We start from the raw sequence: 13,405 nt of genomic DNA on the forward strand, positions 1-13,405 counted from the left end.
ACACCCGCACCGCCGGGGGCCGGTACTCGGTAAGTCACCGCGGGCGCAGCCATGTCCAGCAGGTCCAAGTCACTGAACTCTCGTGGGGCCAGAAGGGACGTGACAAAAACTTTCACCACTTTTGGACCTGCAAAGCACAACCCTCCTCCTTGTACCCTCCCAGGAGGTGAAGGGCCGTTCCACGGCCACGGCGTGACCCTGCACAACACCCGCTCTGAGTTTCCGCAGGGTGGTAAAACCGTGGTCGTGCCACCACAGAACCGCTCCGGTGCCGCTTTGCTGACAGCACGAGTGCACGTGCGTAGTACAACCCTTGCCTCTCACCGCAGCTGCTTTGACGTCTTTTCTCCCGCTGGCAGGCAGCAGCATGAACCTGAAGAAGTACTTCGTTCGGGCGCTGCACCGCCTGCAGAAGGGCCCCGGCTACACCTACAAGGAGCTGCTGGTCTGGTACTGCGACAACACCAACACCCACGGCCCGAAGCGCATCATCAAAGAGGGGCCGAAGAAGAAATTAATCTGGTTCTTCCTGACGCTGCTCTTCGCGTCTCTGGTCTTCTGGCAGTGGGGTATCCTCATCAACACCTACCTCTCCTATAACGTCACGTCATCTCTCTCTATTGGCTTCAAGACCATGAAGTTCCCAGCGGTCACGGTCTGCAATGCCAACCCGTTCAAGTAAGTCTTCCCTCACCTCATTTACGCAGTCCTGCTTTTACACCCTCAGGTACGTGGCTAACGTAAGGTACTGTGGACCTGCTCCTGTCTCGGACATCGTGGTAGGAACATCAGCGGAAATGATGCTCTCACGAAGTGGCACTAAAAACCAGATAAAGGAGGACGACATGAAGGCGAATGGCTCGGGTCCAGAGGAGGGTTCATGTGCCCGCGAGTTTGCCTGGTTTTCCGGACTCTATCGGTTAATCTAAAGACGGTTATTGCCTCCCTGCAAGCTTTCCCTGGCTCAGGGAAAACTCGAAGTTCAACTCCCTTGTCACAACCAAAATCAGTCTCTTGATCTTTCCCCACAATCCCTTTCTTTCTCCTTCCTCGCCGTGAACGTACCTCTTATCGCTTACGCTCCGGCCATTCAGAGCTGGTCAAACAGCAGGATCAGCTGGGAGCTGCAGTGATATAACTCGATCGTAATTTCGAAGGAGTAACTGCTTTTTGTTAGAGTTGCTTCGAATTTATATCCATGCAATAGCGTGGCCCAAGGCAAGATGCTCTCGACCAACACACAGGAACTGTTGGTTTTTTTCCCTTGGCTTGCTCTTTTGTCTAAACTATAGCAAATTACTGAAATACGACCAATTTGCTTCTGCACTGACGGAACACTGTTCGCCACCACAGCACTCTCTGTTTATCCTCCTCATGCTTTTCCGCCCAGTTGCGGGCTGCTGGGATGCCCGTGCCCGAGCTGGCTGTGCTCTGCACGGAGGCTCCCGGCATTCTCCAGTAACTCTTCAGGCAGTGATCTGAGGGCCCCAGCAAGGTCCAGGCCAGCGGAGTGGCAGACGACCTGCTGCACATCCCCACCACCTTGATAACTGCTCTTTGTCCTGCAGGTACTCAGAGGTGAAGCATCTGCTGAAAGAACTGGACAGGCTCATCGAAGCGGCGCTGGAGAGGATCCTGCAGCCCACGCCGGGGAACAGCAGCGAGAACGCCTCCCCGCCGCTCGACCTGGAGCTCTGGCACCAGATACCCCTGGTCCTCATCGACGAGCACGACAAAGACAACCCTGTCATCCTGGACATCTTTGAGAGCAACCAGACCGCTGGGGGCAACCAGACCGCTGGGGGCAACCAAACCGCTGTGGGCAACCAGACCGCTGGGGGCAACCAAACCGCTGTGGGCAACCAAACCTCTGAGGGCAACCAAACCTCTGACAGCAACCCAACTGCTGCGGGCAACCAAACCGCTGAGGGCAACCAAACCTCTGCAGGCAACCAAACCGCTGCCCCACCTGCCCCAGCCAACGCCACGTCGGAAGAAAAGAAGTACAAGCTGGCGGTGAAGCTGGTGAGAGGGGTCCCGCGGGAGGCAGCCGGGGAGGGGCGAGGGACGGGCAGCGCTGGGCGCCGTGGCAGGGAAGCAGCATGGGGGTCGGCGTCTCTTCCCCACCAGCTGCCCGAGGCCACTCTGCTTCGGGGCTCTGGTCCGGCTGCGCTGGGGCCGGGTGCTGGCAGCACCCTCGGTACAGGGCACGCGGAGCCCATGGGCAGTTGGCAAGTTGTGGCGTGTTACTTCAGTGCTACCGAGCTGTTTGCTTGGTTTTTTGAGGAAGGTATTTTAAGCACAGCGCAGAGGTATTTTAAGATTTTTTAAAACTTCAGAGGGGGGGTCTGATCCCCTGCAGGATACGCAGCCAGACACCCAGCTGAAGCTGCTGGATTTCTGTCTGTGGGGCCTGCAGCACGATCATACCCTAAACATGCTTCCCTAAACGAAAGGAAACCCAGCAAGGAGCTGTGTTAAGTTAGTCTGTGATGAATTTTAGGTAGCTGCATAACATCAGTGAAATCAGCAGGTTCCTCAGGGAAAAAGGGACCGAGCGCGTAGCTGCCTAGCACTGCGTCAGAGCTATGGAGCGGATCGTGCCGGCGGGTCCGTCGGCCTCTGGCGAGAGGGGTGCTGGAAGTGCTGGGCGGCAGCGGGCAGTAACCGCGCCGTGCACAGGGCCGGTCGGTGGAGCCCGCCCGCGGCGCGGCGGACAGCACCGTACGTCCTCCGGCGCCGCCCAGCGCGGCCCTGCTGCCGGCTGAGCCCAGGGCAGAGCCAGGGCAGAGGTGCTCCACGCAGGCTCCCTGCCGCCTTCACCTCTTCCTTGGGTCCCGCACCCAAAATGCCGGGGAGAGGCTGCGGCTGCTGCCCCTGCCCCTCTCCTGCTGCGGTCCTCGGCGCAGAGGCGCACGGTGGTCTCGTGACCCCCCGCCTCTGCTCCGGCAGAGGCTTCGAGGCCCCTGCCTGAGCAGACCTTGGAAGCTGGGGCAACTCCAGCCCCAGAGCGGTGTTCTCTGTAAGCTCGCGGAGGTGACGCTGGGACCGACGGGGGACGTGCCCAGCTGGGAAATGCCCCCGGGGAGGGACCCGTCTGTACACACACGCGGATGTGACAGCCCGCGCCGCAGCTCCGGCGGCCCGTACCTCCGTCATCCCCCGGGAGCTGCAGGCAGGGCCGGCATCGCGCCGAGCGCGCAGGGAGAGGGGCGCGCGCCGTGTGTCCCTCCGGCCATACCCCGCCGCGGGACGGGCTCGGACCTGCCTGCTGTGTCCCCCCAGTGCCGCCATCAGGGCTCCGACAACTGCACCTACAGGAACTTCACCAGCGCGGCGCAGGCGGTGACCGAGTGGTACATCCTGCAGTCCACGAGCATCCTCTCCAAGGTCCCGCTGCAAGAGAGGATCAGGATGGGCTACCAGGCAGAAGACATGATCCTGGCGTGTCTCTACGGGGCCGAGCCCTGCAACTACAAGTAGGTGCATACCGAGCTCCCTGCCCTTTTCGGTCACACCAGGAACGGTACAGACGCCAAAGGCACGACAGCCTTTTTCTTTTCTCTTTTTAAGGTATGTATCAGTTAATAAAGAGATTTCTGCTGCTCCTTAACTCTAACAACGTTTCCCAGAGGGTTTCTGGATGTGATTGTGAACGAAATATGTTATTTTGGGATAGCGCTGGCTCGAGCTTTAGTTTTGGATGGGCTGTTTTGCTCATGACACATCGAGACCACCAGCACCCGTGGGGCCTTCCCAGGGTGTTTAGTGGCAGCCAGGGTACCCCTGGCACAGCAGGGCAGCCCCCAGTCACAGCCCCCTCCCCTTGTTGCACAAGGCCCTGGGAGATGCCTTTTAGCCATCGCTGTTTCGTGTGAACGCCAGAATTGGATACGCAGCTTTGAGGAATGCGAGTGCACAGCAGCGGCCCGGGCTGCCAGGAGTCCTGCCCCTTCTGCAACGCCGCTGCTGCAGCGCGGGCGACAGGGAATTCGTGCCACGGAACGGGATGCACCACCAGCCAAACCCTGTTACCGTAGCTCAGGTCGAGCAGTTCCTTCTGTCTCGCCTGTGTGACAGACGATTCCTCTGCGTTCCGACAAAGCGCCATCCCCAGCCGCCGCGTCTCAGTACGCACCCGTCCCTCGCTTTGCTTTTTTCGCAACAGCGGATTGAGTGAAATTATACCAGCTGACATTTCTGTGCAGGCATTCAACAAATGAAGCGATTGGAAGTGAATCCCAGACCTAAACACCAGATGTTTTATAGCCCCTTAGTCCTCCCCAAGAGTCACAGTCTTATCTGCATGATTCTTCCAGGAATTTCACCCAAATCTATCACCCAGACCACGGCAACTGCTACATCTTTAACTGGGGCATGGACGAAGAGGCTTTGAATTCTTCCAACCCGGGAGCCGAGTTTGGTAAGAGAGAGCTCCGCTAAGGAGGAAGGAGCTACGGGAGCAAAGCGCGGGGGGGTTACTCTGTCTCTCAGAGGCCATTTCTGTCCGACGTAACAGATTTGTGATTTCTGTGTCTCTGGAGCACGACAGCAGGGAATGTCCTTCCCAGGAGGGGGTGAGCCCCCAAAAGGGAGATGTGCCGCTTGGAAACCGGCAACATGACCACAGATGTTACTTCGCAGAAGTGTAACGTCTGGGTAGCCGAAATATCTGAGGCAGTTTACGAACATTCAAGCAGATAGTTCCAGCCTGTGCATTTGCCATCACGCGTGTTTATGCACATGCAAGGCTGCCATGACAGCCTAGAGCCCGGCTCTTCCCCAAGGAACGGAGATTTCTGTGCACAGCGAGAAGACAGACTCCGTTTTTTTCCAAAGACTCACGTTTCGATACAGTTCCTGTTCTGAGTGTTTTGTCTGGTGTCCCAGGGCTGAAGTTAATTCTGGACATCAGCCAGCAAGACTATATCCCCTACCTGTCATCCGCTGCCGGGGCCAGGCTCATGCTGCATCAACAGAAGAGCTTCCCTTTCCTTAAGGATCAGGGCATCTATGCGATGGCCGGGACGGAAACCTCCATCGGGGTGTTAGTGGTATGTGTGGCATTCCTCTAGAGCAGATTGTCTGAGAATAATGTTATCTGATGGGGCCTCAGCCAAGTTTGTTTTAAGTCTTGGCTGAACTGGCTCAAACCAAAAGAGTCAAGGTATATGCTAGCTGTGGGCTGGAACAGTTTATGGAGACTTTTATGTAACTGTCCTGGCGAAGTGCTTTATTGAAGCCAAAATATTGAGCTCAGGTCATTGTTCCCTCTTCCTTTAGCATGTCAGAAGGTGCCTTGGACACCCTCATCTGCCTCGATCCACCCCGGGGAGCGGGCTGCCTCGCTTTCGGCTCTGCCACCTACGATTCTTTGACTGGCCACGATTCAAAGCCAGCAGGGAATACGGGAATTACAGAGTCTTTAGCAAACGGGCACCAGGGACCTGGGGAGAAGCAGTGACTACTGAAGTTTGCTGTTTCGGTTTTCTTTCAGGACGAACTGGAACGGATGGGCTACCCCTACAGTGACTGCACCATGAACGGGTCTGACGTCCCCGTAAAAAATCTCTACAGCCAATATAATACATCCTATTCCATACAGGTAAAGCATAGTTTTAAATCAAACAACGCTGTTTAGGAAAAGTCATCCAAGCAGTTAAAATCTTTGACTAGCATGCAGGATTACTGGAGGACAGCAATGATAAAGTAAGAAAGCATCACCTAAAGACAGGAACCTTCTTTTCTGGCAATAAACCAACACTGGAGGCTAAACAGTCGGTAGCCCCAGGTTTGGAAACGATCCCAGAGGATCCGGTGGAAATAACTGTATTGCAGAAGCAAGACCTAACGATGCAAGTATTAAAACTTGCATCAAAAGATAAGGAACATTGCTCTGGCTGTCAGCACGGTTTAGCGTAATCTTTGGGTTTCGTTCTCACACCAAAACAGCTCGTGCGGCCAGGAAAGAGCATCGGCAGTTATTGTTCCCTGAGCCAGGTGTGAATTTTGTTTCACTTTGAGAGGGATGAAAATGGTAATTTCTGTGATTTTCTCAAAAGCCGAAACACAGCGAACGCCCCAGGGTCTCTGTTGTTACCCGGGACCCTGCGGTGTGGGACCCGCTAGCCCTAGTCCTAATTGGCAGACAAAAAAGCAAGTATTTTTACCTCCGCGTAGGAGCACAGTTGAATGCTGGTCCTTCCCGCATACCTGTCGCCTCGGAGCTCGGCTCCCCCAGGCGGGGGGGGAAAAGCTGAAAAGCAAACAAAGCGAGAGCAGGGGTGCGCCTGGGCCCCCAGGCCCTTAAAACCCGCTGGTTCTTCGGTTTTCCCCCCTTCTGGCTGCCCGAGCAGCCCCGGTTGCCGTCACGCAGCGGTCGGTTACTGCCCCGCTTCCTCCCCGCGCTGGTTCCACTGGGAGGTGCTGGGGACCACTGGAGCCCTGGGGTGACAGAGCTGGGAGGCAGCCCCCTCCTCCGGTGCCGGGGAGAGCGTCTGAAACGGGCTGAGACTCCCAACAGCTTTGGCTAATGCCAGCTCCTTCATAAGGCAGGAAACGCCGGGGAATGCTTCCAGAGCGTCCGGCTGGGAGCGCAGAGCTCCCCGTCCCCACCGAGCGCCGCAGCCGCCGCGGCCCGCAGAGCAGTTCTGCTCCTTTCGGTTTCCTTTAACGGAATAACTGCTCCTGCCGTGCCATTACAGCAATTAATTTCTTTTTCAGGTGTGAGAATATCTTTTTTCCCCTACAATCTCCATGCTTGGCTGAAATCTTTTAATTATAGGGAGACCAACGGGCAAGGGGCTCTCGTCACTACCCATCTCCAACAGGGTAACTCGAACGTCCCTGAGCTCCGGCGGTTATGGAGCGAGCGCCACGGCTGCGTGTGCCGCTGTAACCGGGACGGCAAAGCTGCTCCGGCCGCAGCAGCCGCCGGCACCGTCCTGCCGCGGGAGCGGCGGCCGTGGCTCCGGGCAGCTTTTGCCGAGACGTTACTGTGACGCTTGGTAAAAGCTAGCTGCACGGCTATGGTGCCGTGGCTTTAGCCGTGGCGTTGCTCTCACGTGCAAAGCAGCTCGTCTTTTGAGTATGCGAGTAATATTTATCCCTGACGGGAGAGCGATATACAGGAGGGATTCCTCTCCTGAACACTCCTGCTCGTTTATATCCTTTTCCCTTTAGGGGAATTAAGTCATTTTTCACCCTGAAAATGCCTGCTTGCTTTGTATAGGAAAGGAAGAAGAGACCTTTGCCTTTCCTTCACTTCAAAACGGGGATGAGAAAGTTGAGTGTTTGTAAACCTTGAATCTGTAGAAAAAATACAGTGTTTTTAGTGTAAACATTAAGCACTGGTTAATTTGTAACAGGCTATACCATGAGGATTTCTGGAGGTTGAGATCTGGCAATAAGGAAAACACCAAAACCATTTTTGGGGTTATTTACAAATGCCTGAAGAATACACCCCGGATACGTGGGAGGGCTTTGGTCTAGCAGGGGTTTTTAATATTTCTGCCTTTATATATAAATTACAACAATTGGACCACTTTGCCCTCCTTTTTAGGATGCTTGTATAATGTTTAAGCAAATACTTGAAATGATTGCATTAGTACTTAAAAGTTGCTAAATGCTGCCTGGGGTTCTGTGCCCACATAATTCACGTCACTTCAGAGACCTCTCGGCAAAATCGGGCTTTTCCATCGCTCCCCGATCGCAGTGAATTCTGTAAGCATTTCGTATCGCACAGAAATTCTCTGGTTGTTCTAACTAGCTAAAGCTGTTAAATTTAATTATCTCCTCATAGACTTTGTTATTGCTTTGTGCACTGTTCCGTCCAGAATCCCACGGCAATCTCGGATTATTAACTTCACGCCTCACCGAGCTAACGGCAGCGCTGCGGCTCGCAAGCTGCCAAAGCTGCGGCTGCAATCCTTTCAAGGAGAGGAGCAGATGCACAGATAAGATAATTCAGATTTCTAAAACCTGCTCTTTATGCCGGAGTATTTTTAGAGTCCCAGCTTTAAAGGGGAAACCGGCCCTTTGTCAGTATGTCCTGTAAAGCCTGAGACAACAGCAGTGTCTATGGGTGGAGTAGAATATTTTTGTTCCTTTTTGGAAACTCCATATTACTTCTGTGAAGCCCTAAAATACTTAAGAAATGAGCAGTCTCCCGTGCAGCTGGGAGCAGGCACCGAGTTCCCTTCTGCTCCTGCGCGGTGACTTACCCACAGGCAGCTCACGAGTAGGATGTGCCTTAAAATCTCCAGGAGCGGCAGTAAAAACGCATCGTAAAGGAAACGGTAACTGCAGCTGATCCACCAGCCTCCTCTCGCCGTCTCACGCCAGTGTGGCTTGTGCCGGGCTGCGGGGGGCTGCCGTGGTGCCTGGCGATGCTCGGTGCGCGCCGGAGCGCGGGCTCTGGCAGCACCCGCTCCCTCTGTGGCTTCAGCCTTCTCCGCCTGCAGCCACAAAATCGTCTGTTCAATGGAAGAGGCAGAAAATATCTGAGAGACGAGTAACTCTCGTAGCCGGCGTAGACTCCAGCAGCACAGAGGTGGGCAGGGAGCTCAGCCCACGTCTAAGCAGCTCCCTCTTCCCTTTTTTCAGGCTTGCCTGCGCTCTTGTTTCCAAAATCACATGACTGAAATCTGTGGATGTGGCCACTATATGTTTCCTTTACCTGAAGGGGTAAATTACTGCAATAACGAAGATAACCCAGGTTGGGGTAAGAACGCGGACAAAACCGTTGCTCGGCCTCCCCAGGGTCCTGGCACGCAGGAGGGGCGGGAGCGGTCGCCAGCTTGATCTGTAAATGCTTTTGAATGCTTTTGGGGGATGGCTTTTGCCTATGTAACGTCTCCCTGAGGCCGTTGGGGTCAGCGCCGGGGAGAAGGGGCGAGGGCTTGTCGCTGGCCGTGGGCTGAGGGCCCTCAGCTTCCGCGCCGCCCCGGGCAGGGCTCTCCCGCAGCTGGCCCCGGCGGGGAGGCCACGGCAGCCTCGGGGCACCGTCGGGAGAGAAGAAGGGGTGATGCTCCAGGCGCCCGCAGGCGCAGCGGGCAGGCAGAGGCCGGTGGCACGGCCCTGCGCGGGCAGCGGCGGCCGCCCCCCGGCCCCTCAGCTGGCCGGGGCTGCGCCAAAGCCACGGGCCATGGGGCAAGCGGGCTGCAGAAAAGCCGCGCATCGCCTCCCGCCTGGCCCGAGCTTCTCAAGGGAAGCAGCGTAGAGGGGAGACAGCAAACCTGTGCAACAGGCTCATACCTAAACACTTTATGAAATGAAGTGGATATAACGCAGTAAGCGGGGTTCTTATCTAAACAGATGTTTTGACGTTTTGTTTTCACCGAACAGCGTATTGCTATTCATCACTGAGATCAAGTATAAGACACAGGCAGATTTGCATTGACTCTTGTAAGGAAACGTGCAAGTGAGTACGTAAGCCGTTTCCGGCAGCTGTAAAGGTGGGGGGATCCTGCGTTTCGTCTCCCATCCATTCTGACCTTTCTAAAATGGCAGCAAATCACGCGGGGCTGCTTTTCTGCATGAGAACTGAAGTTCCAGTGACTTCAGAGAAGGGGAAACCTCTGTGCCAACGTGCTCCTTTCCTCTCCCCAGCGACACGCAGTATAAGATGACCATCTCCATGGCGGACTGGCCGTCTGAAGCCTCAGAGGTAACACCCATTTCTTGTTTTGAAACATACATTAATAATTACCCGTTCTTCGCCACATGAATCACTCCGTATTTTCAGAGCTAACGTCCCGGTAGCAAGCGCCTCTTGCCTAAATTACGCATTTTCAGCGTGCAAACAAGCACCAGTGCCAGGCCACGAGACGGGAGGAGGGACAGCCCCACGGCAGCACCTCCTCCCCGGGGTCCTGCGCCGAGTCCTGCAGCTCCCTTGCGTTCCTGCCCCAGCAGGTGCCCGGAGGATGCTTCTGCTCCAGTTCTGAACAAGTTTTGTTTTCCTAGGACTGGATTTTCCATATTCTGTCTTATGAAAGGGATATGTCAACAAATGTGACTCTGGACAGGTAAGTGACAGGAACAACCACTTCATCTTCTCCGCTGAGCCTGTTAACATGCGATTAACATGAACCTTGGCGACGGGCCAGAGCACACGTGTGCCAGTGCAAAGGGCTGACAAGACTTGGTGCAGGTTTGCCTGGAAGACACACAAAGCAAATCTGAAACGCGCTTCATGCGCGTCCTCTGCTCTCCACAGCGACAAACTGGGTCAGACAAACCCAGACGTGCGGTTAACTTCAAGTCCGCATTAGGGCAGCACCCCAGTCGGTCGCATGTGGGAGTCTGGAAGCTCTCACGCGACAAACCGCAAGGGTCCGGCTCCTGCACCGTAACCTGCGTCCCTTTATAGCTGCATCGCTGAGTCTTCAACAGCGGCAGCGGTAGGGGGGACGCACCAAAATGAGCAAAAGGGTAACGCAGCAGTTAGTTACCCTTTGAGAACCTAAACCCTGAGCTAGGGGGAAAAGAGGAGGTTTTTTCCCCAAGGAAAAAAGAAGAGAAGCAGGAAACGGTTTCACAGATAGCGGCTGATCTGCGCAGGTTAAGCCCCCTGTAACGCAGCCGGTCGTGACGCAGCCGCTCTGCGCACACACGCAGGAACATGGGGTGCAGGGCACCAAGGAGGGGCGAACCTCAGAACCGCAGCTCCCCTCCCGTCGCAGCCGGTGGCACTTTTTCACTTCTTCCACACGGCCGGCAGAAGTTTCAGTGGACGCCTGTGAGCAGCCCCGGCCGGCTGCGCGCAGCCCTTCCCGCGGGCAGGCGTTGGAGCGGAGGTGCGGGACGCCCGCAGCCCGGCTCCGCGCTGAGCTGCCGTTTCTCCCTTTCAGAAACGGGATCATCAAGCTAAACATCTACTTCCAGGAGTACAACTACCGCACCATCTCGGAGTCTGCCGCCACGACGGTGAGTGCCCACCCCTGCCCTTCTGCCCAGCGCCACAACGCGCTGCAAGCGCCTGGCGAGCAGACGCAAGTCACCCCGGACACACAGACAGGGCTCAGCTCCTTGCTGCAGATGCCCCTCACCGGGAGTTTGCAGAGTCCCTCGGTGCTGCCGCTTCACACATCCGTGGCGAGGAAGCAGGCGAAGCTGCCTGCATGGCTGGTTCGCAGCTCCCGGCTCGTCCTTCCCCTCCACCTCCCGTCCCCGTTGCCAGCGCGGCGCAGGTCGCCGAGACGCAGCACCAGGGAGCGCAGCCCCTGCAGAGCAGCACCCGCGAGGGTGCTGGCAGGTCCCGCGGAGCAGGGCATCACCCGGCTCGGCACCAGCACACACGGTGATGGGCAGAGGCTGATCAGGGACCGGAGTCCAGCACCTCGGCTCACTCCTGCTCTCCTCCCTGCAGATCGTTTGGCTGCTGTCGAGCCTGGGAGGCCAGTTCGGGTTCTGGATGGGGGGCTCAGTGCTGTGCCTCATCGAGTTCGGCGAAATCATCATCGACTCGCTGTGGATCACCATTATTAACGTGATCAGCTGGTGCAAAGGCCTGAAGCAGAAGCGGGCGCAGGCGCGGTACCCGGACGCGCCCCCGACGGTGTCGGAGCTGGTGGAGGCTCACACCAACCTGGGCTTCCAGCACGAGGACGTGGGTGCCCTCCCCAGGGACGAGGCGCTGCCCCCTGAGCCCGGCACCCCCCCGCCCAACTACGACTCGCTGCGCGTCCAGCCCCTCGATGTCCTCGGTCCCGACAGCGACGCAGAGGCCGAGTGAGCAGGCCCCATCACCTCCCAACAGCCGCCGACGGCAGGCTGCCATCAACGTGCTCTGGTTGGCACTTGCCGGGCCATCTTCTACTCTGTCAAAATTAGGAAGGAACTAAAAAGCCCAGGCTGTCCTCCGCTCCCTGACTTAAAATGTCCACTGTGAAGCCGCTCTGTCTGATAAACCCTGTAATAAATCTCATAGAGTCGGCACCAGGCTCTGGCTTTAGTATGTAGAGCTCACATACATCAGTATCGCCACATAATCACGTCACACTGCCGCCCAACACGTGGCTGGGAAGCGCTTCCGAGCGGGAAGAGCGGGGTGGTGGCAGCTGCGGGGGCCGTGGCCGAGGCAGGGCTGCAGCAGCGCCAGCAGGGACCGGGAAAAGGACGGCCTGACGTGGGTGCACGGCCGTGCAGAGACACGGGCAGCATATGCTGCAGCTGGGCAGGGTGGTGTTGGGTTGATGGTTGGTCTTTATGACCTTAAAGGTCTTTTCTAACCTTAATGATTCTGTGCTGCACCGTGGGGCTGGGACCCACGCTACTCTTGGCTTCTGAGGTTGCTGTATTTCCACCTCTAAACCACTACAACGTAAAGAGAGCAAAAGAAAAGGGTCCCGTTGCCTCTGGAGCCTGCGGGCGCTCTCTGTGTTTGCTGCTCGGGGTTTGTTACTGCCGGCACCGCAGGTGGGCACAGCTGTAATGTGTGTCCGAGATAAATACTCCCGCCTCCAGAAAGAGTCAGGTGTGGGGAGGAAGTGCCAGGCCATTTAACAGTACCACTCTTGGCAATAAATAAATTAATTAAAAAAGGTGCCTTTAAGTTTCCTGTTGGCAGCGGGTCCAGTTCAGTGCTGGCAAGATGATGGCCACAGCTTGCAAGAAGGAGAGGTGCTGAGCTTGCCCTGCCCTGAGGGCGGCCGGGGGGTTTGGTGGTCCCCGGGGGGGCCAGGCTGAGCAATGCAGTGAGCCCGGCCGGCCCCGGCCCCCAGCTTTCCCAGGAGCCCATCGCAACCCACCGGTGACCTGCCTTACTGAAGTACTTTTGCAAAACTTCAAGAGGAAACACGATCGTGTGGTTAAATCATGCGACCGGGAACACGATGTTCTGGGCATGGCGCCCAGCACGGCACGGGCAGCCACGGCGGCAAGGGGGGTCCACGCTCCTTCGCTGCTTGAAGCTCCCCAAGCGCAGGGTGCTCTGGGGCAGAGCTGCCGGGGCAGAGCCTGCCAAGGTCTCTCCACCTCCCCTTGGTGGCGGTGGAAGTGGTGGCTCTGGTTGCTGACGACCACCACAAGCAGGACCGAGGAACTGAGAGACGACTGGCCACGTGAGATGCTGCCGGCACAGCTGATGCTGCCCCACACAGGGAAACTTCTGTGTTCAAAATTCACCGAAAAAGTCAAACCCTTAGTTACCAGTTCACAGCTGCTCTAACACTGCTGCAGTAGTAACGCATAGATTCCAGAACTCATCCCTTCATTCCAGAACCATACCCTTGGATCTTAATTGGGATGAGAAGTGGAAAAATAGGGGTAATTTACAGTCAGCTGCAGCAGAGAATACCTAAACTAAAAAATATGAGGAATAAGAATCCTGATTCAGGAAGCACCTTCTTAACAAGTTCATGTGCTGCCCCCAGCCCCTTATCTGTCAGCTGGTTCTCTTTTG

The 13,405-nt window shown here is 56.3% G+C and overlaps 1 protein-coding gene across 1 annotated transcript; it reads left to right on the plus strand.

Moving 5' to 3' along the window:
- The first annotated feature begins 358 nt into the window (after window positions 1-358).
- On the plus strand, window positions 359-11,861 carry SCNN1B (sodium channel epithelial 1 subunit beta). The gene is made up of 12 exons (XM_082006920.1): window positions 359-678; window positions 1,569-2,025; window positions 3,286-3,479; window positions 4,320-4,423; window positions 4,891-5,054; window positions 5,498-5,605; window positions 8,605-8,722; window positions 9,346-9,421; window positions 9,610-9,667; window positions 9,967-10,028; window positions 10,854-10,929; window positions 11,372-11,861. The coding sequence occupies exons 1-12, from the start codon at window positions 368-370 to the stop codon at window positions 11,735-11,737; spliced, it is 2,094 nt and encodes a 697-aa protein (XP_081863046.1). The 5' UTR covers window positions 359-367; the 3' UTR covers window positions 11,738-11,861.
- Window positions 11,862-13,405: the final 1,544 nt, after the last annotated feature.

Source organism: Phaethon aethereus, assembly GCF_964289735.1.
Source record: "Phaethon aethereus genome assembly, chromosome: 15".
NCBI lineage: Eukaryota > Metazoa > Chordata > Aves > Phaethontiformes > Phaethontidae > Phaethon > Phaethon aethereus.